Below are 26,605 nucleotides of genomic sequence, written 5' to 3' on the forward strand. Positions count from 1 at the left end.
AGGTATTGGGGTGAAGGCTACCAAGTACATTGTGAAGTCATAAAGGTGGGGCATTGGGAAGGGGCAGCAGGCTTCAGGTGGCCCCTCCCTTGCCGGGCCAGCCTGTCCCCCTTCCCTTGTTCTGATCCTGGCTGCAGCTTTGTACCTCCTGTCTCCTGCAGCCCAGTAGGCCGGCATCATGATACCATCTCCTTTCATCAACTGCTATGCCCAGACCCCTCCTGTGAGGTGTGTAATAGAACAACTGCTGAGATCAATCGGCTGCTGTTCCCGGAGGCCCTGGAAGATGCTACTCCCTTGGCTTCCACAGCCCCTGTGACTTCCTCATCGTTCACTCTCTCCCCTGACTCCTCAGCAGTCCCTCCAGGAGACCTAATATCAGCTTCTCTGCCTGAGCCTTCCCCACCACCTGCCTCCACCTTCTCACCTAACCCAGTGACCCCCTTGGCTGACTTTTTTCCACCCTCACCACCGGGTGGCTCTTTGCCACCAGAGTCTTTTCCTCCCTTGCATTCCGAATTCCCAAAGGACAGTTTCCCACCCCAGTCCCTTGCCTTTCCTCCAATCCCACCAAATCATGCTCAGACAGTGGATCCTGTTGTCCATCCAGAGGCCACTTTGTCTCTAAATACCATCTTCTGTCCGGACTCTGCCCTTTCCCAAGATGTCAACCCCTTACCGGAGTTGTCCCAGATGGTAAATCCCACTGAGACCTTTGCTTGTCATAATGCACCACCAACCCTGTCTGTTTCACCACCACCGGACTGCAGTTTAACTATGACTCAACCTAAATCGATTTCCATCTCAAAGAAGCCTGTTCCAGAGATCTCATCTCCAGATAGCTCTGGTGGGTTGCCTACTTATGTCCCAACAATCACAGGCTTTAACCCCTCCAGATTGTCAATTTTAGACTTCCCTTCGTGGCAAACTCATGCCAAAGATTTCTTCCCTTCAACCTTGGCTCCATATGATTTCCATCAAGAGTTTCTGGCCCTCCATTCTTCAGAGGCTTCTTCCGGGGAAGACCCTGCAGCCAAGCTTGTGGAGCCTGCTAACCTCTCACTTCTCAGCCCCGATGGCTTGGCACTCCTAGAGGAACAAGTCCGAAAGAGGAGTGACTTCTGGATGTGGAAGGAAATGAAAAAGAGTTCTGTTCCAAAACAAACAATTGCCGAAAAACATGACTTGGAAGTTTCCCTTCCTTTCTGGAGCAGCAAAGATCAATCAAAGGAGCTGCATGTGCATCGGCAGCCCCCATATCCTACAACCACCTTGAAGGAGGGCCATTTACAGCAAACCCCTATCCAGTTCTTCTGGGGTCTCCCAACTCTGCATAGTGAGTCCTTGTTCTCTGTTGCCCATGTCTTAGATAATTGTTCCTCCATCTTAATTTTTAACAGAGTCTCGAATGCCTCCACAGAGCAGGAATCCCCAGTAGTTCCCCATCCTCTTCCTCTGTCCTTGCCCCAACCCCAGCCCCTACCTATCCCTCAGGTCCAGCCCCAGGCCCACCTTCAGTCCCCACTCCCCATCCTGTCATCTGGTCCTCTAACCCAGGTTAAGGTCTGTGGAGTGTGTTTGCACAGACCTGAGATGGAATCAGAGTCTCTCATACCAAATGAAATGCAACATCTGGAATGGAACGTGTTGCAGAAGGAACAGGAAACTGTGTGGGGTTTACCCACTGTTGTCCAAAGATCCCAGGAGGACTTCTGTCCTTCAGCTCCTAAACCTCTTACTCACCAGGCCTCCCAGGCCCGTGTTGCAATCTCTATCCTTCCTGGACAGTTTCCTCTCACCGATGAGCTTCGAAGAAAACTAGAGCGTCACCTTCGAAAGAGGCTCATCCAACACCAGTGGGGCCTGTCCCGTAGGATCTGTAAGTCTCTATCACTGATGGGTCCGAGTATTTTTTCAGAGACACCTAACTTGCAGCGCTATCATGGACGCACATGGATCTCTAAGAGTGAGAGTAAATCGAGCAAATCTGAAAGCGATGAGGGGGACTCAGAAATGAGTCAGCTGGAGGACGATGACCTGGAGAAGGACAATGATGATCTGGAGAAGGATCAGCGACACAACCCAGAGAATGGCCCAAAAGATTATCTGTTGAGTGACCCAGAGAGCTCTTCAGGTAATGATATGGGGTATGATTCTGAAAAAGAACTTAGGAGACCATCAGAGAAAAACTCAACAGTGTCTGTGGAGACTATAGGTCGGGGACAATTTGAAAATGTCTTGAAAATTCACTTGAGCAAAAAGTGTGAGGAAATTAATGAGGGTCAGCTCCCCGGGCCTGTGCATAATTCATGGCATACTATGACGCAGACGTCGCTTCTTTTTGAGAACTCCCACACTGAAATAAAACACAGAAGTTTGCCACCATCAGAGGTTCAGGACTACTCCCTGAATACCTTCCGGGAGCTTCCCTTTCTTGAATCTAGTGCACAACAGATGCTGGAAGCCCATATTAAAAGGTTTCGTATGATGATGACACAGGGCCTTCCCTCCAGGGTCCTTGAATCCATAGAGCTCTTTAAATTGATAAAGGACACTTCCCATTCTAGCTTTTCCTCCTCAACCAACCTGATTTCTGAGCTAAATTCTAAACCTGGGGGCTTCAACTCCCTCAGAGGAAGCTCTAAATCTCTCCATGGAGACAAAGTGGGAACAGCAAATTCAGCCTCCATCCTGGATCGTCCTCTCCCTGCCGCCTCAACTGTGGGCAAGGAAGAACAGAGAAGTCTGAGGCAATCACCCTCTGATATCAACCATGAGTTAGCAGAGGATGTTCAGAAGATTAAGGATGGCACACAGACTCTTACACCTGTCAAACATGACACCATAGGCAACAGATGGCCCCCAAAGCTGCCTGCAAGGGAAGCTGGGGCCGGACATGAGCCAAAGGATAAGAGTGCAAATTCTGGAGGTAGAGGAGGGATGCAACAGGGCAAAAAGAATCTAGAACCTGTCTTTGTGCCCACAGTGTCCAGGGTGATATTCAGGGTCAAGGAACTTGATGCTCATCAATCACAATCTAATATCTTGACAACCAGCAAGCCAGTAAGCTCCCAAACCATAAAGGTGAATGTTAATAAAGCCAAAACTACCATCCCCATTAAAAGCCCCCCACCAAACATATCAATTCCCCAAGATCCTAAATCATCAAAGCTTAAACAACAACTCTTGTGTGAGCTAAAGTTTAAATTGGAGGAGAGAGAGCATAGCCGGGCGCAAGCCCACCACACTGGCCTGCCCCCTGCCTCAGATAGTTTGACTTACAAGGCCTCACTGACTCATGCCCAGGGTGTGTCCAGTGGGGACATGGGAGCTTCTCAGGTGCTGCATGTCCATACAGAGGACACAGGAATTAATATGGAACAACAGCAGGAGCCTGGGGTCCGTAAGCATGTCTTACGGAAGTGCCAGAATAAGAATCTCCCACCAGCTGCGGTGACCATGAGCCCTCCAGGCTCCAAGGCACAAGAGCTTGGTGGAGGGGATGCAGGACTGGGGACATCCCAACCTAAAAGGAACAGTTTCCCTACTGAGGATGTGGCATTGAACAAGAGGTTCCCTACTCAGGACGTGCTATCGGAAAAGCCGGGAAGCAAGCCTTCCCAGACCCTATCACAGAACGGTCAGCCGCCTCCTGAAAGCCTTTCACAGAAGGGTCAGCCTCCTTCTGAAAGCCATTGCAGAAAAAAAATGAAGCGTTTTTTGCAATGGCTTAAGCCAGGGATAAAATGCAAGAGGCAAGAAAACTCCCAGGAAAAGGGCAGCCCCCGATCATCTGTGGAAAGCAGAGGCCTACTTAAAGGTAGAACTGCCTTTACTGGGGCAACGGAAGCTCGGAAAATCGTGACAGACGGGACGTTCCTAGAGGAGAAAATGGGGCGTTGGCATGCAATAGATAGCACCTGCCCTCAACAGCCCATTCCCTTCCCAACCAAGTATGGGAAAACTCAGCAGAAAGCACAAGTGCAGGCTCAGGCACAGCCTGTCCAGGGCCATACTGGAAATATTAGACAGATCAGAGACAAGGACAGACAGCCCCAGAAAGCTGTGGCATTTAAGGACCAGCGACTGCATCCCCTATCCATGCCCCACAGGGAGCCTGCACCCCACCCACATGCCACCTGCAGGCATCAAGCTGGCCAGGGGCCTCCGGCCACTCTCACCACTGCTGGAGGCACTGTGTTCAGAGATCTGCCTCTACTATTTAGGCAGAAAACCCTTCTCCAGAATTTCCACGGGGGGATATTTCCCACCCCAAAATAATCCCTTGTGAGGAATATTGATTCTCTCCAATAAATATTGCTCTAATAATAGCGATGTCTGTTCTGTGTACTGTACTGGGGGCATGGCTTTCGGGTAACTCAGTTCGGCTGTTACTGATTGCTTCCTTTGGCTTCTAAAAGGTGACCAGTCTCCTGGAGCTCTTGAGAACTAGATACCATGTGCCCCGCAAGACCCCCAAAGCCCATTTCCTCTCTGATGAAGTTTGAGGAGATGAGCTCTGTCTCCTGACCTTTAGCTTAGCCTTACTGAAAATGTATAGTAGCTCACACCTTTGCCCTCACTGAATGTTTTATACCCTTTAGAGCAAGTGTTCTAGGATCAAAGACAGGTATAGTTTTCAGAAAATAATGATTAAGCCACTGTTTTTTCTTCACTGTTACTACACAGTAGCTTAATCATTATGTAGAAGTCAGTGATCCGAGGATCCCACAGGTGGGTGAACTCTGAATGGGAGTGTTTGGGGGAGGGTGGCCCAGTTGATCTTGGGCTGGTTGGGGTAGGGTAGAAGAACCGCATAGATGCTGCTTAAGAATCTGTCATGTGAGTCACGCTAAACTCGACATTGAGGTTTCCCACTGGAAGTGCTTCCCTTCGCTGGGCATTTCTTCAGGCTGCCCGCCTGATGACGTTTTATGCAGAACAAATGCAGAACAGAAGCATCACGTAGCTGTTAGTGGCAGGAATGTTGACCAGGCAGCTACCACCTTCCAGGGTAAGACACCTTTGAAGAAATGAAAAGGTGAAAGAGTGACCTTGCTGGTGGAACAAAGGTTTATGTCTACTCATCCCCTTATCATGACCCTGTCCTGCTCCCCTCCTTCCTCGGTCTGATCCAGGCACCACCACGGCACAGCCTACTGATGCCTTATACCAAAGAGGCATGGGGCTGCTCCTTGAGCACTCCAACAATATCTGCAGGCGGTCAGGCATGGCGTCGCCTTTGGTGATCTTGGTGCCTTCCTTCCATCCATGCTTGATGGCAATATGTAAGATACTGCTTTCAGTATGGGTAGGATGGAGGTGCCACCTCTCATATTCATGGCCTCAGTGGAGCCGTGGTAGATCTTCTCCAGAAGATGTGCAACTTATGAACCAGAGGTGAGTTCTCGACTGCGTACCAGGGTACAGATGTTTGGGGGCTTATCATGGAACTCCACAGAATGCTTTTTTTCAGCCAAGACTGCACTCGTACCCACACTTACAATAGGGTTTTGGAGGGAAGGCAACTCCACTTGAGACTGGGACTCAAAAATGGGGTGAGTGTCCTAGAGAGCACCTGAGGTAGTCTTTGGGACAGACTCATGACCGTTCAGTGCCAAAACAAAAAACCAGATGTCTACGACCTCTTTCACTACCACACTTGTACCTTCTTGTCCAGGGTTATCATTGACCATCCAGTATCTGAACGTTAGGGTCACTGAAAGAATGCAGATTTTGATGCTGTGGAGGCTCTGAGAGGGACAATAGGTGGGATGGGGCCAACAGCAGGGAACCTGAAGAAGTGAGGAGGTACCGGAGGCTCTAACATCTATGTGGATAAGCCAGCCAATGACACAGCCTGCCAGTTCCTACATAATCTCATTTTAGGGTCCTTTATGGCCAATCCAGTGAGTTACCACTCCTCTGTCGAGCTTATTACTGGGAATACTTCTGGCATCAGGAATACTATAGCCTGACATTCTGTCCTTTTGCCTCATCCCCCTATCCTTCCAGTTTATATGTCCCCTGCTAATTTTTCAATGACACGTCATTCATTTTCCACTTCTCGACAATCTCCCAAGGCCTTGTCTTCCTTTCCTCACTCTCCAAGGTAGAACTGATGGCTTATCAGGTAACCAACATTTAAAAAACTCCAGAACAGCATAGGAAAGAGAGTCCACGGTACTGTAATAGTGTTATCTGGTGACAAATGGTAGCTGTAGTTGTGGTGAGCACAGCATAGTATCGAGTTATATACCTGAAACTAATGATGTTGCATCAACTATTCAATTAAAAAAAAAACAAAAAAAAAAAAACAGGCTCCCGTACAAGTGGGCCCCATCTAATTCCCTTCAATCCTTCCTGTCTGGCAAAATCTTGTCTCTCTGCCTTTTCTAGAAATGCCTTTCTGTAAGTAACTGATTACTGTTGGATTAAATCTCACATCTCACAATGGAGTCTACTCACAATTGAGTCTACTGAGGCCACAAGAAATACAGCCCCAGCACTACCTGGAAATCATTCATTGATTCCACAAATACTTATCCCAGGCTTACTAACGTGAACAAAATAAATGGAGTTAGGTCACTATTTCCTTAGTACATTCTCTCCTATTACTCAGATCTATTTTATTTTACATTTTATTTGAGAGAGAGCACAAGCACTAGCAGGGGTAGTGGCAGAGGGAGAGGGAGAAGCAGACTCCCCGCTGAGTAGGGAGCCCCACATGGGGCTCGATCCCAGGACCCTGGGATCATGACCTGATTTCAAGGCAGCCGCTTAACTGACTGAGCCACCCAGGTGCCCCTCAGATCTATTTTAAACTTCCTTCACTTTCCTCAAACTTAGGCCATCTTCACTTGCCCAGCAGATGTGCTGGACCACAGTTCAGAGAGGAGCAAGAAAGCCGTGACGTGGGAGCTTTTCACAAAACAAAACAAAACAAAACAAAAGAAAAAACAAAAACCTTCCAAAAAGTATTTTCCTATTCCTCTTTTTCCTCTTCCTGTTATATGGAAAGAGGTTTCCTTCCCAATCTCAAAGGAAACATACTTTTTGAAATATCTTCATTGAGAGAGAGCTAAATTCTAGTCTCGATGGACTGATTTACCCTTTCCACGTCTCCTTCTGCCCCTCTTCCTGTCCTTCTGAGGCACCCAACATCTTTTTTTTAAATGCTTTTTACTACAGAAATGTTTATACATTTACAAGAGCAGATCGAGCAATATAACTTCCCACATATCCCTCACCTAACTTGCACTATTATCATTTGGCAGGTGTGTTAAATCCGTCCCATCTTTTACACTATGATTAAAGTGCAAAAGCCCATTTAAACATCTTGCCATCCCTCTCTGAGACATATGCTATGTGCCCATCTCAGAGTTCTCACATTTCTTTGATATTTATCACCTGTGGAACATACTTATTCCCAACAGATGTGTGCAGCATTGGTGACGAAAAAGCACTGAACTTTAGAGGCTTTGGCAATCAGTTCTGCTCTGCCTTAGAGTCAACCCCGAGGAGCCATTTGAGTGAATTCCTCAACTCCACACAAGAAGTAATCTTACAGAGCAAATTCAGGGCACGATTTCACTGTCTCTTAATCACACAGTAACTGTAACTTGCAAAAAACATAGGAGAACACTTTATGTTAATAAAGACTTAACACTGCTCTGTTTTCAAATATTTAGAAGAAAAATTTGTCCTGTCACTTTTCAAATGAACTATTGTGTTTCAAGTTAAACACAGTAGATCAAACACTCCCCTCTTTCCCAAAATGCCATTAAAACTAAAAGATTAGTTGAAAAAAATGCTCAACATCATTAGCCATCAGGGAAATGCCAATCTTAGCCAGTATTTGCTAACACTTCACACCCACAAGGATGTCTAAAATCAAAAAGAGAATACAAGTGTTGGTGGGAATGTGGAGAAATTAGAACCCCCCCACAATGTTGGTGGGAATGAAAAATGGTGCAGTCTTGGAAAACATTCTGGCAGCTGCTCAAAATGGTAAACATAGAGTTATCATATGACCCAGCAGTTCCACCTCTAGGTATATACTCAAGAGAAATGAAAACATAGGTCTACACAAAAACTTGTAAACAAATGTTCACAGCTATCTTATTCATAAGGTCAAAAGACAGAAACAATGCAAACATCCATCAACTGTGAAATGGGTAAATAAAATATGACATATCCATATGATATAATATTTTTTGGAATAAAGAAGACCAATCCATGCCACAACATGGACGAACCTTGAAAACATTATGTGAAATGAAAGAAGCCAGTCACTAATGACCACATACGATTCCATTCACATGAAGTGTTCTGAATAGGGAAGTCTAGAGACAGAAAGTAGATTCATCTTAGAGCTGGTGGGAGGATGGGATAGGGGAATGATAGCAAAAGTTGCAGATTTTTTTCTCTCAAGTCATGACAATGTTTTAAAATTGTGGTGATGCACATGTCTGTGCATATACTGAAAATAAAGGAATTATACACATTAAGTGGGTGAATTGTATGGTATGTGAACTAAATTTCAATAAAGGTGTTAACAAGTAAAAGATTTAAAAATAAGTGCTTAAGGATGACATGAAGGGGAGCATATAAGACAAAAGATGTCAACATATTTTTGGAAGATGGAAATCTGGTGGAGGAGTGGAAACTGACTAGCAGAGCAAACAAAGTGCTGGCAAATCCATTCACACTGCAAAACCCAGGAGACGAGCAACCTGGTGGCACTAGAGAAAAAGAAATTAGGGGTTCCGTGTTAATAAGTTGAATTTTTGTTCTTTTTTGTTTGTTTTATATTGCACATAATTTCTAAAATCTTTTTTTTTTTTGAGTGGGGGTTCTCTTTGCCAGTATTTTGTAAAACCTTGTTGAAATGTTAGCATGCTTCAAATTTGCAGAGAGGATCCCAGGTTTCTTGCATGGGACAGAACCTGAGACAACTGTTTTAAAGTTGGCATGGCACACATCCGGGGTCTGAGTATGGCGGAGGCAGCAGCAGCTGGAATCAAAGCCAGAAATCTCAACAGTTGGGTTAAATTCATTTTTGAAATGTATTGGAAAATAAACTTGTGGAAAAGTTGCATACATACAAAATCTTACCTAGTAAGATTTTGACCTGTTTACAATCTCTCTCTCCTTTCCTCCTTCCTCTTCTCTCTACATAGGAACGCACATATACACATATGAAAATTATGCATACATTCTTGAATATTTGAGAATACATTTCATGCATCATGCACTTTCTCCCTGAATAGTTTTCATTGTGTATTTCTTAAGAAAAAGAATATTCTCTTACAGCACAGTTATCTCCTTCAGTAAATTTCACATTGACATGAAACTTTTAACTAATCTCCCACTCACATTCCATTTTTATCAATTTATCAAGTAATGTCGTGTGTGTGTGTGTGTGTAAACCTCCTTTATAGGATTTAGTCTAGGATCACATACTACATCTAGTTGTTGTGTATCTTTAGTTTCCTTTAATCTGGATCAGTTTCCCAACCTCTTAGAACAAGGCCATTTTTTGAAAAACAAATTTGATGTGCCATATTTATAACTCCTTCTCACCTGGAAATTTTTTTGGGTGGAGCTTATTTTGCTTGGACTTTAAAGGATGTTTTTATAGTTGTGAGTCCTAGGGGCCTTAGGGACAGTCAAAACCACACTTCCTATTTAAAAACATTTCCAGAGATGCAAAGATATGTGGAGGGATTTTTCTTAACAGACATACCTCCTGCAGTCAAGGGAGGGTATGTGAAGTGGGGTGGGCTTGAAGTGTACCTTCCTTTTGGGTTGAGACAATGGTGAAGTTGTGGATGCAGGAGAATAGAGGTAAAGAAAGGAGCTCTCATTACTGATAAACCCCCCTCATATGGGAGGGAAAGGATTGGGTGTCTATGGCCAAGACTGATTCATCAGAGAGGGAATATAGGCACGTCAAGTAAGGAAATGATACAGGGCCTAATTTCAACAGTTTATAAACTAAATAATGAAGCTGTAAGGGTTCCAACAATTAAATGACTAGGTAGCATGGGGAGATGAAATAAATACATATAAACCATCAACAAAAATGATGTTATTTTTAAAACTGGTAGAGATGACAATAGGTATTTTATTCAGAAGTTTGAAGCTATGTGGGAAAAATACTTTTCATGGAAAAAGTAAGCATAGGTGTCATTCAAAAAATGCCAAAAGGTATTACTAAATATACTTACAATTGTGCTCATTAGACATGATGCTAGAGGAGCCCACTTCCTAAATCAAGATGAGTTTGGTCCTGTGGGCTGTGATCCAGCACATTTGCTCTGTAAAATAAAGGAATCTTCAAAAATGTTGGGGGAAGAAGGGGGATTTGACAGAGAGAAGAAAGAGGGGGCAGCAGGGTGGGCACTATATGTGTGGAAGAGAACCTGTGGGCGTGAATAGCCTAAGAGGGATTTGGGGAAATAAAAGAATTACTAAAATTTTTAAATTGTGTGCCACAGGTCCATGGGTGTGTCATGCCCTTGTCTCCCTCTTTGTCATCCTTTCTGTTCCTTGGTACAGATTATTCTGCTTTCTCCTTCTCTTTAGTGAACTTGAATACTTTTGAGGAGATATGGGGGGTGGGGCTGGCGCTGAGTCTATTTCTAGTTTCATACAGGTAAAAATGCATGAGGGAGAGCTGCAGCTGAAGGGAGAGTAGACCTTGGCCATGTAAATCCCTGGGTATAGCAAACTTTCAGAGATGATGTGAGGTCCAAAGTGAGATCACCACGTAGTAAAAAGGGTCTCAGGTATTATCAGGGTAACAGGTGGAACAAGAAAATTTCACTAAGGTAAAGATATGATATGGTGAATAGGTGGAGGAGGAAGGTAGGTTGGAGGCACCTAAAGGGCCATGGAAGGATGGACACATCTGCTGCGCTGGTGAGTGGGGGAAGGGTCATGTGAGTTTCTCTTGCTTGTGTTGTCCCCTGCCCCACCCTCAAGAACCTTTGGTGTCTGTACTAAAGCTCTGTGATGTGGGCCTGGAACTCTAGTCTAGAACGTGTATTCTCAATGCCCAGCTGCCTGAGGCAGCCGTGCATTTCCAATGATGTGAATCATCTTTGTCTGAGAAGCCTTACCGCACCATGGCTGGACTCCAATTAAACTTGCTAGGTCTTCCCATCCTTGCCTTCCTCTGTGGGGTGGGGCTCCTTCTGGTGCTGTGCTACCTAAAGAGGAAACCTTGTTCACCAATATTTTGAAAACAGAGAGATGTCAATCAGGTAAGTAAAGTAAAGTCCCTCAGAGATATTAAATTCTTCTTTTCAAATACCTGAATTCAAAGCTAACAATTTCCAAATGATGCTTTTACTGAATCTTACAAATTTTACATTGTATTTTCTTTTCTTTTCTTAAGTAAGTTCTATGCTCAGTGTGGAGTCCAACACAGGGTTTGAACTCATGACCCTGAGATCAAGACCTGAGCTGAGACCAAGAGCCAAGCGCTTAACTGACTGAGCCACCTAGACGCCCCTTATGTTGTATTTTAATTTTCATTTGGTTTAAAATATTTTTTTTCTCTTGAGTCTTTTTCCTTGACTTGTGTATTAATAGTGTGTTATTTAATCTAATCTAAACATTTTGGGATTTCCAGCTATCTTCCTGTAGTTGATTTCTAGTTTAATTCTACTATGGTCTGAAAACATACCTTGTGTGATTTCTATCTTATATTTGTTAAGGTGTGTTTTATGGCCCCGAATGTGGTCCATCTTAGTGAATGTTCCATGTGAACTTGAGAAGAATGTGTATTCTGCCATTTGATGAGGCATTCTATAAATGTCAATTAGATCAAGTTGATTGATGGTGTTGTTTGGGTCAACTACATCTTTACTGGTTTTCTGCCTGCTGAATCTGCCCATTTTTGATAGAGGGCTGTTGAAATCTCCAACAATAACAGTGGATTCATCCATTTTTTCTTGCAATTCTACCAGTTTTTGCCTCACATACTTTGACATGTTGTTACGTGTGTACATGTTAAGGCGTGTTGTGTCTTCTGGGAGAATTGACCTCTTTGTTGTTATGTAACAAACAACAACTCTTTACCCCTGACAATTTTCCTTGTTGTGAAGTCTGCTTTGTCCAAAATAATACAGTTACTCCTCTTTTCTTTTAGTTAGTGTTAGCATGGTACATTTTTCTCTGTCCCTTTGCTTTTAATCTATCAGTATCTTTATATTTAAAGTGGGTATTTTATAGACAACATAAAATCAGGTCTTGTTTTTATCTACTCTGACAGTCTTCTAATTGGTGAATTTAGACCACTTCCATTTAGTGCTTTTTAAATATAGTTGAATTAATATCTCTACTAGTCTGTACTGTTTACTATTCATTATACCTATCCTTCCCCTCTTTTCCTGCTTTTTTCTGGTTTTAAACAATCATTATATTTCCATTTTCTCACTTTTGTTAGCATACCAATTATTCTTTGTTTAAAAATATTTTAGTGGTTGTCCTAGATTTTATAATATACATTTACAACTACTCTAAGTGCACTTTCATGTAATGCTATACCAATTCATAGTGCAGGAGTGTCCAGTTCCTCCAGTCCCTAATAACATTGATGCTATTCATTTCACTTATCCATATACTAAAATCACCCAACACGTTATCCTTATTTTTATTAGGTCAGTTGAGAATAAGATGAATGAAAGTTTTATCTTCATTCATTCCTTCTCTTCCTTTCCTTTATATAGAACTGAGTTATTTTCCTTATCCCCAAAGAACTTCTTTTAATATCTTTTGCAGGGCTGGTCTGCTGCTGATGAGTTCCCTGTTTTTATCTGTCTTAGTTTTTATTTCTCTTTCACTTTTGCAGGATAATTTCACTAGATATAAAATTTTGGATTGGTGGTATTGTTCTGTCAACACTAAATATTTCACTCCAATCTCTTACTTGCATGGTTTATGATAATAGGTTATAATTCCTGTTTTTTTTCCTCTAGAGGGAGGGTTTTTATTTCCCTCTGGATTCTTTCAAAATTTTATCATTTGATTTCCTACAGTTTGCATATGATATGTCCAGCTATAAACTTTTTTAGTATTTTCCTGCTTGATGTACTCTGAATTTCCACAATGTATGGTTAATCTGTCATTAATTTTGGAAAATCCTTGGCCATTATTACTTCAAACATTTTTTCTGTTCTTTCTTCTCCTTCTGATATTCCAATTACATATATGTTACACATTTTGAAACATAGTTCTTGGATACTCTAGATTTTAGCATTAAAATTTTTCTTTTTCTCTTTGTATTTCAGTTTGGAAATTTTCTACTTATATTTGTGCAAACTCACTTATTCTTTCCTTGACCATATGCAACCTACAGATGAGTCAATCAAAGGCATTCTTCATTTGTCATAGTGATTTTGGTTTCTAACATTTCCCTTTGATTCTTTCTTAGAATTTCCCTCTCTGTTTACATTCCTCATCTGTTTTTGTATGTTGTCTACCTTTTCCATTAGAGCCCTTAACATAATAATCATGGTTATGTTAGATTCCATGTATGAGAATTCTGAAATCTGTCTCATATCTGAATGTGCACCTGACACCTGGTTTGTCTATTCAGATTGCCTTTTCTTGCCTTTTAGCATGCCTTGTAAATTTTCTTTGAAAGCCAAACATGATGTATTGGGTAATAGGAACTGAAGTAAACAGACCTTTAATGTGATGTCTTATATTAATCTGCTTAGGTGTTGGGATGTGTTTAATATTTACTGTAGCTATACATGTCAGAGGCTTCAGTTTCCTCTAGTGTCCTTGTTTTTGTCTCCCCTAGTGTCTTTATGTTTCCCTAAATCTCCTTAAATAGAACCTATACCTTGCCATTCTTTTTAGCTATGATCCTGTCACTATACCAGAGCCCAGTCAATAATGAGGTAAGGTGTCAGGGGAGAGGATATGATTAAACATCAGTCTTTTAATGGGCTTATGTCCCTGGACTGTGATGTTCACAAGTGTTTCAAAGGTATTTTGTTTTGTTTTGTTCCACTCTATAGATGAGACAGGAAGGCTAAAGGGAGCTGGTGTAGCTGGGTAATTTACCTTCTCCCATGTGGCATAAGTCTCTGGGAGGCATTTCCCCTGCTAAGTAGGCTTCTGTTATGGAGAACACTCTGGGAATATTTTCAAATGGTTACCTTTCTCTCCAACCCTACACTCCCCTGCCAGAAGCATGAGCATTTTTTTTTTTTTTTGTAGCTCTTTACTGTGAGAACCAGGTAGGGTTCCTGGTAAGAAAACACATAAATAAGCGGGGGTCCCCCATTAGATTGTGACCCCAGCAGTTTCTCACTCTCATGCTAGCCCATATGCATCCTCCAGCAATTTGTCAAAGTGTCTATTTAAGTGTTCCTACCAGGAGAGCACTGCAGAGCCTCCAGTGGCTTCTGTTCCAGGTAAACTAATCTAAACTATGATTTTCTGCATTGACACTTTCTGAAGATTTGGGGTAGTGGTTTGCCACTATGGTTCCAAGAAAAGTCATTTTTTAGTCTGTTCAGCTTTTTGCTTCTTTCACAGACTGAAGTGATGACTCCCAGGCTTTTTAAATGTTAGATCTGGAACCAGAAGTTGCCCTTCAGAGAATGATTTTTTCTTTTCCTGTTCCTCTTCCCACATTTTTAAATGAGTTTGGTAGGGTCAGAGAAACACCTAAAATGGGAAGTCTAAAGAAAGAATAGACATTCACTCCTCTAGGAAAAGAGATCTGGCAGGGGTAAGGGTTAAGGAAAGACTAAGGTTTCTACTTGAAACTCACAGTCTATGTGGGTATGGTGGCATGTCTTGGGTAAAATCCCAAACACAGGGATTCTACAGTCCTGGATTAGGCTTTTTAGAGAGTCTGGGATCCATGAGTCACAGTCCCATGTCAAGCATCACTTTATCAAGCCTTCCTTCGTGTTGGGGTGATCAGAAGAACAGTGCTGAGCCTCTGAGAAGAGACTGGGGTCTGAGGTATGTCCTAGGATACAGAATCCTACCTGAGGGAGCACAGGTGTGACTGTCAGGCTTCAGTTTTTATGTCATCATTGAACATAGGACTTCTGACTGAGAATATCAAGCGTGGACCTCCCAGACAAAATCCTCCTTTGAGTTTTTCAAAGAAGTAAATATTGGTGGGGCACCTTGGTGGCTCAGTTGGTTAAACAGCTGCTGTCAGCTCAGGTCATGTCTCAGGGTCTTGGGATTGAGCCCATATCAGGCTCCCTTCTCAGTGGGGAGTCTGCTTCTCCCTCTCCCTCTGCTCTCTCGCTCACACTCTCTCTCTCTCAAATAAATGAATAAAATCTAAAAAAAAGAATTAAATATTGAGAACATTTTATCACCTTAAAAATTGATAAAAGCAAGGAACACAAAGTTCTATTAATTAAAGCCCTACTATTCTTGGATAAAGAATGTCTCCATTTCTGAGAGAAGAGTGAGAGATGAGTCCCAACCCCTCATTCTTTAATTTTTGTTCTAGCGTCAGGGCAGAGCCAAGAGGAGGAGGAAAGGTGGGACTCTGAAAGGTAAGGTTCTGCCTCTTCCACCTGAGCTCTCCAAGGGTGACCCTTCCTGTCCTTTCCATGATGGCTCAGGTCCATGATCTCTGAGGAGGTCAGCTGCTAGATAGAGTGCCTCTTAGAAAACAGAGGCCTCAGAAGAGAGGCTCATGGAAACATAGTCAGAGTACAAAACCCTTCTCAAATTTCCTGCTCTGACCATCCCTGAACATGAAGCAGTGTTGGGATTAGGCAATGAGTGTTGCCCAATAGGTGGCCATGTGAGATGTCAAGAGTCAGAACTTCTGTCTCCTGACTTTGTGAAAGACTTGTGACATCATGCATACTCAAATTCCTCTTTGAGGTAGTTTAACCTATGTTCTTCATAGGGTGGTTTTCAGTATCACATGGGATAGATAATACATAAAAAAACCCATTGTGAATGATAAAACAATATAAGTCTTGTTATTATTATCATTGATCATGTGACCTTAAATCCAAATTTTTGGAGCTCTCCAAGTCCAATCTACCAAGGGTATCACTGAAAGGACACTCTTCTCAGCTTCTTATAAGATCTCTTGCTTCTATTTTCATCATTCTCCTGGTTTCCCAGGTTGGCGAACTTGCCAGAGTGAAGTAGAAGAGGCAAGAAAGGTGCTTTCTCTTCTGCAGAGGTGACTAAACATTACCTTCTTTCCTCAACCCCCCTTTTAAGCAGAGTCTATGGATTTCTAGGGCCTTAGGAAAGCCTGGAATTGACATGGGATGGAAAATCATCAGAATTAGAATGTGAAAGTCTTGGGGATGTGGTGTGTGGGGGGACTACCTTTGCCAGATATGCCAGGGTCACATATGTTTGTTCTGGTCCTGGCTGCAGCTTTGTACCTCCTGTCTCCTGCAGCCCCCTAGGCCGGGATAATGATACCATCCACTTTCGTCATCTGTTATGTCCAGACCGCTTCTGTGAGGTGTGTAATAGCACAACTGCTGAGGTCAATCGACTGCTGTTCCTAGAGGCCCTGGAAGATGCTACTTCCTCTGTGACCACCTTGACTTCCACAGATCGTGTGACTGACTCATCATTCACTTCATCCCCTGACTTCTCAGCAGTCTGTCCAGGAGGCCTAATACCAGTGCTTTGCATGAGCCTTCCCCACCCCACCTGGCCCCACCATCTTCTCACCTAACCCAATGATCCCTTTAGCTGACTTTTTCTTACCCTCACCTCCTGGACACTCTCTGCTCCTAGAGGCAAAATGCTTGGATTCTGAAATCCCAGTGAGCCATTCCATATCCCAACCACTTGCCTTTCCTGCTTTCCTACTACAAGACACTCAGAAAGGGGATCTTGTTGTCCAACCAGAGGCCACTTTACCTCTGATTACCATGTCCGCTTTTGACCCCACCATTTCACAAGATTTCAACCTCTTACCAAATCTGTCCCAGACAAGGAATCCCACTGATTCATTTGCTTGTCATCATGCACCACCAACCCGGTCTGTTTCACCACAGCCAGACTGCACTTTCACTGTGACTCAATCTGAATTGATTTCCATCTCAATGAAGCCTGTTCCTGAGAAGTCATCTCCAGATAGCTGTGGTGGGTTGTCCATTTTTGTCCCAAGAATCAGAGGTAGTGACTGTTCAAGCCCATCAATTTCAAAATTCTCCTGTTGGCAGGTCCATGCCAAGAACATGTGCCTCCCCACACTAGCACACTCTGATTTTCAATAAGAGCAAGTCTACCTCCATCTACCAGAAACCTATCTCTGGAGAGACTCTGCTACTAAGCACAAGGAGGTCAGTGCAATTTCTTTCCCTGGCCTTAACATCCAGGCACCCTTGGAGAAACAAATGAAAAAGAGAATGGCTTTCCAGATTTTAGAGAAGAAAGTAAAAGAGGAGGGGCCATTTTCCAAACAAATATGGTCAGAATACCAATGGACATCTGAAGGGAATTCGTTAGAGCCATTTGATGTACAGGTCACAACAGCCCCCAAAACTGGCTGGAACATTGAAGGCAAATCAGAGCAGTTGCATATTTATCAGTAGCTCCTCAATGTCAAGTCTTTGGGGGAAAACTTGCATCAAAATATAACCAGTTCTTCTGGGGTCTTCTGTCTTTGCACAGTGAGTCCTTAGTAGCCACTCTCCTGTTTTCTAATAGTACTTCCCCACTTAGAGTCTCACTTTGTCTTATTCAATGGAATTCATAATACCTCTGCATTCAAAATGCAGAATCAAGCATTTCCACCACTTCCTCATTCCTATCCCCTTCCTCTCCTCAGTGTACATCCCCAACCTTTGTCTCAAACCCTGTCCCAATCCCAGCTGCTACCTTTCACTCAGGTGAACACCCAGACCCACTTTCAATCCCACCTCCCATGCATACCATCTTCTTCATCCCAGATTAGGGACTGTGGAATGTCTTTCCATAGATCCAACAATGAGTCAGACTCTCATATCTTGACCAAAAACCAACAGCTGGAATGGCACGTGTTGCAGAAGCAACAGGAAAGTTTGTGGGGTTTAGTCCCTGTGTTCCAGAAGTCTCAAGAAACCATCTGTCCTCAAGCTCCCAACCTTCCATTGGCTAGCCAGGCATCCCATGCCCATGTATCAGTCTCCATTCTTCCTGGCCATTTTCAGATCACCTATGAACCCCAGGAGACATTGGAGTTACATAGTCGAAGGAAGGTAATCCCACGCTGGTGCCTCCATGACTGTAGAAACCTAGAGTCCCTAGTAATGATGGAGCCTCAGTGTAAATTAACAGAAATCTCTCACCAAAAAGGCAGACATGTTCACTCATAATTCTCTGAGTTTCAGGGCCACAGTAGCAAGGATCTAGCAAAGACCGAACTGAATCTCCCAGGAAGTTTCCATGAGAGGGTCCCAACAAAGTTTCAGCTAAGGAAGGATATGAGGCGAAATCTTGGGTATATCCTAGAGAAGAGCCCAGAAGACAGCCCACATTGGGTCTCAGAATGCTACCCAGTGAAGGGTCGCAGGGCTGCCTTGGAGACAACAAGTAACTGTGTGTGTCATTCAAGGAATCACTGAGAGAATGAATTATTAAATGTCTCAAGGAAGGAGACAGACCAGAATCAAATCAAAAGCACTCTTAGATTACATATGAGCAAGAAGTTTTGGCAGATCACAGCGGGTAGGATTCCTATAGGTGTATGTTATTCATGGCTGGCTGATGACAATACATTGCCTTTCTCTGGGAGTTCCCAGACTACCTCAGAAAACACAAATTCAAAAAAGACTGGTGGGTAGGGCTTACTGCCAGGTCACCACTCTAGAACTTTCTTTCCTTGATCCCAATATATAACAGTTACTAGAGGTACATATTATAAGATTTCGCATGAGTCAGAGGTGGGGTCTACCCCTCAGGGTTCTAGAATCCATAAAATTCTATATGTTGAGAGAAGCCAAAACATGGCCTCTTCCCCAAGTTGACTTTCCCTCCTCAGCCATGCATATTTCTGGGGTGGATTCCAAAGCTGAGTTTTTTTAAACCCCTTGAGGGAAGCTCCAAAACTTTTTTGGGAAACAGGGTGAGAACAGCAAATTCAGTCCCCACCCTGGATCATCCTCTCCCTACTATGTTATCTGTGGGCAATGCAGGACGGGGGGTCCTGAAGGCATCACACTCTCACACTGACCAGAGTCCTGCCCAGTGCATCCAGATACCTGAGTGTGGCAGCCAGACTTTTCAGCCCCTTACACACAGCATCGGAGCTCAGGTCAGACCCAGTGAGACTGTACCAGAAAACACATGTGGCCCAGAGGTGCCCACAAGGCAAGCTGCGGCTGGACATGAGCCAAGGCATGAGAATGTGGGTTCCAGCAACAGAGTAGAAATGGTACAGGGCAAAGTGATGGTGGAGAAGAATTTAGAAGAATTTGCCATGTCCAACCTGTCCACGGATATATTCGACACCGAGGAGCTCCGTACTCTTCAATCCCAATCTTGTGACACCTTGACAACCAGTGAGTTGGGAAGCTCCAAAATGAGAAGTGTCAGTAGGAGTAAGGTAGAAACTGCCCTGACCACTGAACATCCGTCACCAAAAATACTGGTTCCCCAAGATTCTAAGCTATCAGAGCTGAAAAGACAGCTTCTGAGTGAGTTAAAGTTTAAGTTGTAGAGTGAGGAGCATAACCAGGCTCAAAGATGTCCCACTGACATGCCCCTTACTTCAGATAGCTTGACTTCCAAGGCTTCACTGACTCCATCCCAGAGTGTCTGCAGCAGGGTCTTGGAAGCATCCCAGGTGCTGCATGTCCAATTGGAGGATAGCAGAATTAGCATGGGGCAGCAGCAGGAGTCCTGGGACTCTAAGGTGGCCTTCCGTAAGTGTCAGACTAAGAATTTCCCACAAAGAAAAAGTGAAAGGAAAGTGAGACCTCAGGATGATTCCAAAGCAAGAAAATGTAGAAGTGAGGACTCAGGAGTAGGGACATCTGCAGGCAGAAAGGAGAGCTACCGTGTTGAGGACAGAAAATTAGAGTGCTTCCCCATCTCTGTCACAGAATGAACAGTTTCCTCCTGAAAGTTACTTCAGAAAAAAGACGAAGCACTTTCTTCAGTGGATCAATTCCAAGAAAATAATCACAGGGCAGCAGGAATGTCCCCAGCAAAAAGGCAAGTTCATGTCAATCTTAGTGCAGCACCAAGACCCAGTTGAAAGTGTGACTACTTTTGTGAGTGATGGGCCTCCTGAAGCTCACAAGCTCATGACTACCACTGGGAAGGTCCTAGAAGAGAAGCTGGCATGTAGGTACGGATCTGAGGCCTCAGCGGTAAGCCAGCAGCAGGAGGAACTACAGGCCCAGGTAGGGCCTGCCCAGAGATACTCCTCCAACTATTGGGCTCTCTCTGAGCCACAACAAAAGAAACGGGCAAGTATCAAGTCCTGCAGCCATGAAGCCGTCTGTGCTGACCAGAACCGTCTTAGCAGTGTCAGACAGAACAGACACAGGGTCAGAGATCCCCGAAAAGTTGTGACCTTCAAGGGCCAGCTATTAAGCCAGAGTCAACCCCCTTCTTCTCTGCCTTCCGGGGAGCCTGTGTCTCATCCAAACCCCACCTGTGTGCATCAAGTATGCCAGGTCCTTTCGGCCACCAGGGGTGACCCTGATGAAAGTACTGTGGTTAGCGATTTGACTCTTCTACTCAAACAGAAAATACTTTTCCAGCACTTCCAGAGAGAAAAATTTCCCTAAAGAAATCATTCCATCCTTGTTAAGAAAGCCTCACAGTTTTCATGACAATATATCCTCTGATAAGAACAACCTTCAGCACAACCAAGAATATCAATCCTCCTCAATAAATGTTTCTTCTAATAGAGAGTGCTGTTCTCTGTGTGCTGCACTGGGACTGGGGCTGGGGCTTGTGCTTAGGGAAAGGAAGAAGTGTGTTCAGCTCTTACTGGTTTCCTCCCTGGCTTCTATAAGTGCACCAGTCCCTTGTAAGAAGCTGGACAGTAGCCTTCTCAGTTTCATCCTGGGGTCCTTTATTTGACCCTGCTCAGATGTCCTGTTTTAAAACATTTACTTTTTTTTTTCATAAAAAGTACAAAAAGCTTACTTTGAAAACCTTCAGGCCTTTACAAAGTGAGAAAAACCCTTAAAAGTCTAGAACTGGTTCAAACTCTCTCTTCATTTGCTCCCAAACTATCCGTTGGGTGGAATGAGCTACCATGTCATCTAGACCTCACCTCCTGGAGGCTACTCAGGGCTTATTAGAACCCAGTGATACCATTTCAGCATAAGAGTATATGGGATAGCCTTTGAGCATGAAGACAGTACCTCCAGGGATTTTGCCAGGGACATTGTCCTCCTATATGGTGCCTGCCTTCCCAAACATATAACATTTTACACCAAGGTTACAGTGATTTAGGATTGCATTAATTATCTATTGCTGTGTAATGGATACTACAAAATTTAGTGGCTTAAAAATTACATACTTATTATCTCATGGTTTTTGTGGGTCAGAAATTCAGATGAGGCCTACCTGGATCTTCTGCTTCAAGGCTGTAATTAAGGTGTTCGCTGAGGCTACATTCTCATCTGTAGTCTTGACTGGGGAAGGACCAACTCCTGTACTCATTCACACAGTTGTTGGCAGGATGCAGTTCCTCAAAGCCTGTTGGACTGGGATCCGCAGTGCCTTGCTGGCTCTTGGCTGGAGCTGGCTGGTTCCTTGTCATGTGGGCTTCTCCAACATGGCAGCTTACTTCATCAAAGCAAGGAGAGTTTGCAAACAAGACAGAAGTTACAATCTTTTGTAAACTAATAACGGAAATGACACCCCATTACCTTTTCTTTATTCTATTATTCAGAGGCAAATCACTAAGTCGTGCCTATGCTCAAGGGGAAGGGTAATTTCACAAGGGTGTGAACATCAGGAAGTGGGGATCATTGGAATCTTCTTAGAAGTCTTCCTAATGCAAGGGTTTCTTCTTGGACACCCTACTCAGTTTGCTGAAGCAAAAGTGGCCAAACGTGCCAAGTGGATCCTTGTCCTCATTCATACCAGGTCATCAAGGTCAAAACTGTTTAACGGCTAAATGGAGTAGTGGCTGGTAAGTTAACATCAGAGACTGGAGCAGCAAAAGAAGGAAGGAAAGGTGGTATAGAGAGGTAAAGGTAGTATGCGTTCATCCTGAATGGTAAAGTAAAATGAGCCCTCAGAACCACCTGACTTACCAGTATTCAGACTTAGAGGGGAGGAAAAAGTAGGTGTAATATGTCTCATTCTGGCTCTACCACAGTCTCTCCATTTTGCCTTAGCTCCCAGACCATAGGTCTAAAGAAGTAACCTTCAGCTTTTGTAGACCTAGTCAAGCTTATAGAGGAAGCAAACCCTTCAGGTTGCAAGGTTTAATTTCAGTCCTTATTAATTAATATATTTAATATAGTACATCCATCATTTCAAATTTAACTCTCATAGCTTGAACATCAGAGAGAATTGGTCACCCAATTGATGGAAAAGCCAGTACTAGGGATCTTAGAGCATATAAGTCCCATTTTGAGATATTTTCCATGTACCTATGTTTTGAGCACTTCTAGCTAAGGGAGATGTGAAGGCTGAAAGGGTTAATAAGCTGGGGTCACATAACAAGTCATATCTAATGTCTATTGCTTCCATTCAGAGAAATATTGGATGAGGCAATGAGATACAATTTGGACACTTAGAACACCTAGGAAGTGATCTGTCCAAATGACTTGGTAACACCATCCATGAGTGATCTCATACTTTTTTTCTGCTTCTAGGATTGTTTTCCTTTCTTCCATTTTCCTGTTCCTATGGGAAAGCATCAGGATCATAAAAAACTAAGAAAGTGTATTAGCTGAAAAATGATTGGGGAGATGAGGATCAATTTCTCTAGAAAAAGATGTGCTTTATGCCCACATTCAGGGATCACAGTGTTATGAAATTTTAGGAGAGTGTCATTTACGTGATATAGTGTGGTGCCTGAAGAATTGTCCCTGACACATAATGCAATGGGAATGGGTTACCTGAATTTTTACAACCTCAAGCTTAAACTCTAAACCTAACGTCAGGGTTGACAAAATGCATGAATTGATTGGAACCTTAATGTGGATTGGGCATGGTGACCCCAGTTCCCAGCTTCAGGCATTGAGAATTTCTCTGGTGCCAGGTGGTGCCTAAGGCGATCAGATTCCTTGAGGCAGCCATCAGAAGGACTAACACAGAACTGTGCCATAGTCGCAGTTGCAGTGAAAGAGCCCGGGCTATGAGAAGGGTCTCTTCTCTTGAGGTTTTTCCCCTAGAAATTCCACTGGTCCTGGATCAGAGCCTAAACTGGACTATTTTCCTGGGGTCACAAGGGCACATTTGGTCTTCATTAGGAAGGCCAAGTGGCAGGTTCAGAGACTTGTAGAGGCTGCCTCCTTAATTCTCCCAGGAGACTCAAGATCTGTTCCTTCCTTCATTGGTGGGGGTGGGGGAAGCAGGGAAAGAACGGATTCATATATAAGTGTAGCCGTGCTTCCCTGTGGGGAGGAGGTTGGGCTGGCAATGACAAGAGTGGGTAATTTTCCTTCGTAGGGATTCTCTCCCAGCTTAAGGCAGCCTTCATTTGAGGCAGGATATTTTACCAAGCTATTGATTGCTGCTTCTATTCCCTGCCAGAGGGGACTCCAGAAGTGAATAAAAGTTAACTTCCCTTTTTGTCTTACAGGAAGTTCTGAGCTTCTGGTCTCAGGGGTTATTAATGGTTTTCATGTTTCCTGACCCCCAAAGAGAAGTTGTGAGGCACCTGTTGTATAGTCCTGTCCAGACTCTTAAAGGAGAGGAAAATTTTCACCAGGTGTTCCCAGGAGAGAGGAGATAGGCATTGATGTAGGCGCTGGGTTGGAAGGAAAGTTGCCTAATGGTACCAGTGGCTCCAGCGACTTGATACTAAGGGTGTAAGGTGAGTTCCTGAGTGGATGGGTTCTGTGTGGAAGTCCTCTAGGAGACAGCACAATTTTTCTAAGGGATGAAATGATGTTTGCTGAGATGAATGATCATCAAGCCACATTACCTTGGGAGCTGCAACAAAATTCTGCATTGCCACACTGGGTATAGAGGTTATACAACCACTGGCCTGTTAATGGGCAAATGGAGCTTGGGCAATGAACATCCCAGTGGCTACCATGATAGACCCAAGAGCAGAGTCTCTTTGTTACATATTTGCCTGATAGTGAATATTTGTCTGAAAGCAAAAACTTTTCCCCGCCCCATCCCCATTGCCAGTGATGACTAATATTGGGGATACCTTCCTTTTTAACAGAGGGGCTCTGATCCAGATTTAATTTAAATTAGAAAAATTAAGTACTGCTTGCTGTAATTCAATTTTGTAAAAAATGCTTTTATGTATATTATCCCATTTAATATTTACAATCCTTCAAAGTAGATTTCTTTTTAATTTTTTTTTAAATTCAATTAATTAACATATACTGTATTATTGGTTTCAGATGTAGAGTTCAGTGATTCATCAGTCTTATATAATACCCAGTGTTCATTACATCCCTATGCCCTCCTTAATGTCCAGCACCCAGTTACCCCATCCTCTGACCTCCCCCTCCCCTCCAGCCACCTGTTTGTTTCCTATGATTAAGAGTTTGTCTTGGGGGGTGGAGCAAGATGGCGGAGGAGTAGGAGATCTGGATTTCGTCTGGTCTCAGGAATTCAGCTGGATATGGATCAAACCATTCTGAACACCTACGAACTCAACAGGAGATCGAAGAAAAGAATAGCAACAACTCTCTGAAAAGAAAAGCGACCACTTTCTGGAAGGTAGGACATGCAGAGAAGTGAATCTGAGGCGATATTTGGGAGGATAGACGGCGGGGGAGGGGGCCTCCGTCAGCCGCTTCTGGCAAGTGCTAGAGCCGCGGAGCACAAAATCGGAACTTTTAGAAGTCGGCTCCACTGAAGGATGTCGCTCCAGTGGCTAAGTGGGGTGTGGTAACCTCGTGGGACAGTGTGGTCTCAGGACCCTCGGGGTCACAGAAAGACCGGGGGTGCCTGAGTGCGGCAGAGCTCCCAGGTATCGGAGCAGGGAAGCTGGCTGCAGAGATGGAACTGAGGCGCGGGCTCTCAGCTCGGGGTTGCCATAAACTGTGATCTGCGACACAGTCGGGCCACTGCTCCTCCAGCAGGGACCCAACAAGCGGCAGATCTGGGGAGACTCCCCTTCCTCCCCTGGGAGGAGCGGCGCGGGATTGCACCACAGGGATCTGCTGGGTTTGGAGACTCCACATGGGGTCGTGGGCCAGGGATAGAAATGCTCGGTCACAGGCCGGGTGAGCACGGAGTGCGGCCGGAGACTGGGGAGATGGGAGTGAGTGACTGCTTTTCTCTGGAGGCTCACTGCAGAGTGGGGCCCCAAGTTCTTGGCTCCTCCAGGATGAAGATTGGGAGGCCGCCATTTTCACTCTCATCCTCCAAAGTAATACCAGAAGCTTGCAGGGAACAAAAGCTCCTGAGAGCAAACCCGAACAGATTACTTAGCCCAGACCGACAAGGGCGGGGCAATTCTGCCTCCAGCAAAGACATTTGGGAACCATGACAACAGGCCTCTACCCCAGAAGATCAGCAAGAACAGCCAGCCAAGACCAAGTTTACAGATCAATGAGAACGGGAGAACTCCAGCGCTAGGGGTATACTGTATATAGAATTCATGGCTTTTTTACCATGATTCTTTAGTCTTTCAAAGTCAATTTTTTTAACTGTCTTTTTTTTTAATTTTTCTTTTTCCCTTTTCAACCAACATCTTATCAATCCCTTTTTTAAAAAACAGTTTTATTTTTCATTTTTAGAGTCATATTCTATCCCTTCATAGTAGTTACCCTTATTTTTGGCATATATATATAAGTTGTTCTCTCTTTAAAATTTTGAGATAGAGTTTCTCCTAACAGATCAAAATATACCCTAAATCTCTAGTGTATGGCTTTGTTCTAGTCTCCTGCCTGATCACATTCTCTCCCCCCACCTTTTTTTAAACCTTCTTCTTTCTTTTTTCAAACAACTTCTTATCAATTCCTTTTATAAAATTTTTTATAATTTTCATCTTTATAGTCATATTCCATCCCTTCATCGCACAAACCCTTATTTTTGTATATATATAAGTTTTTCTTTCCTTAAAATTTGGGAGGCACTTTCTTCTAACAGACCAAAATATACCCAAAGTCTAGTGTTTGGCACTGATCTATTCACCAGCCTGATCATATTTGATCATATTCTGTTTTGTTTTGTTTTGTTCTGTTTTTATTTGTTTTTATCTTTTTCTTTTTCCTTTTTTTCTTTTTCTTTTTTGTTTCTTTCTCTTTCTTTTCCCTTGGTTTCAGTTTAGATTATATTTTCTGGGGATGTTGTTACCCTGTTAGCATTTTGTTCTCTCATTCATCTATTCTCCTCTGGACAAAATGAGAAGACAGAAAAAATCACCTCAACAAAAAGAACAACAGGTAGTACCAACTGCCAGGGACTTACTCAATACAGACATTAGTACGATGTCGGACCTAGAGTTCAGAATATACTAGCTGGGCTTGAAAAA

General features: G+C 43.6%; 1 protein-coding gene, 1 long non-coding RNA gene and 1 pseudogene across 5 annotated transcripts in view; 2 read left to right on the top strand and 1 right to left on the bottom strand.

Annotated features, from left to right (window-relative positions):
* LOC113935138 (spermatogenesis-associated protein 31D4) overlaps positions 1-4,334 on the top strand; it is an 84,904-nt gene extending 80,570 nt beyond the window's left edge. For all 3 annotated transcript variants that reach the window (XM_035723425.1, XM_035723426.1, XM_035723424.1), the window contains one exon: positions 162-4,334. In XM_035723425.1, the coding sequence (XP_035579318.1) occupies positions 162-4,281 (4,120 nt within the window). In that variant the 3' untranslated portion in view covers positions 4,282-4,334. The remainder of the gene's footprint in view (positions 1-161) is intronic.
* Positions 4,335-4,620: 286 nt separating this feature from the next.
* LOC113935139 lies at positions 4,621-10,991 on the bottom strand. Of its 2 annotated transcripts, XR_003523910.2 has the most exons (4): positions 10,888-10,991; positions 10,233-10,322; positions 9,118-9,174; positions 4,621-5,023 (listed from the first exon to the last, which is right to left on the bottom strand). It is a non-coding gene; the product is annotated as an uncharacterized LOC113935139 (long non-coding RNA). The 2 variants fall into 2 exon arrangements; XR_003523911.2 differs by lacking the exon at positions 9,118-9,174.
* A 5,724-nt stretch (positions 10,992-16,715) lies between these two features.
* Positions 16,716-20,759, top strand: LOC113934098 (annotated as a pseudogene).
* Positions 20,760-26,605: the final 5,846 nt, after the last annotated feature.

Source organism: Zalophus californianus, chromosome 13 (assembly GCF_009762305.2).
Source record: "Zalophus californianus isolate mZalCal1 chromosome 13, mZalCal1.pri.v2, whole genome shotgun sequence".
In the NCBI taxonomy this organism is placed as follows: Eukaryota; Metazoa; Chordata; class Mammalia; order Carnivora; family Otariidae; genus Zalophus; species Zalophus californianus.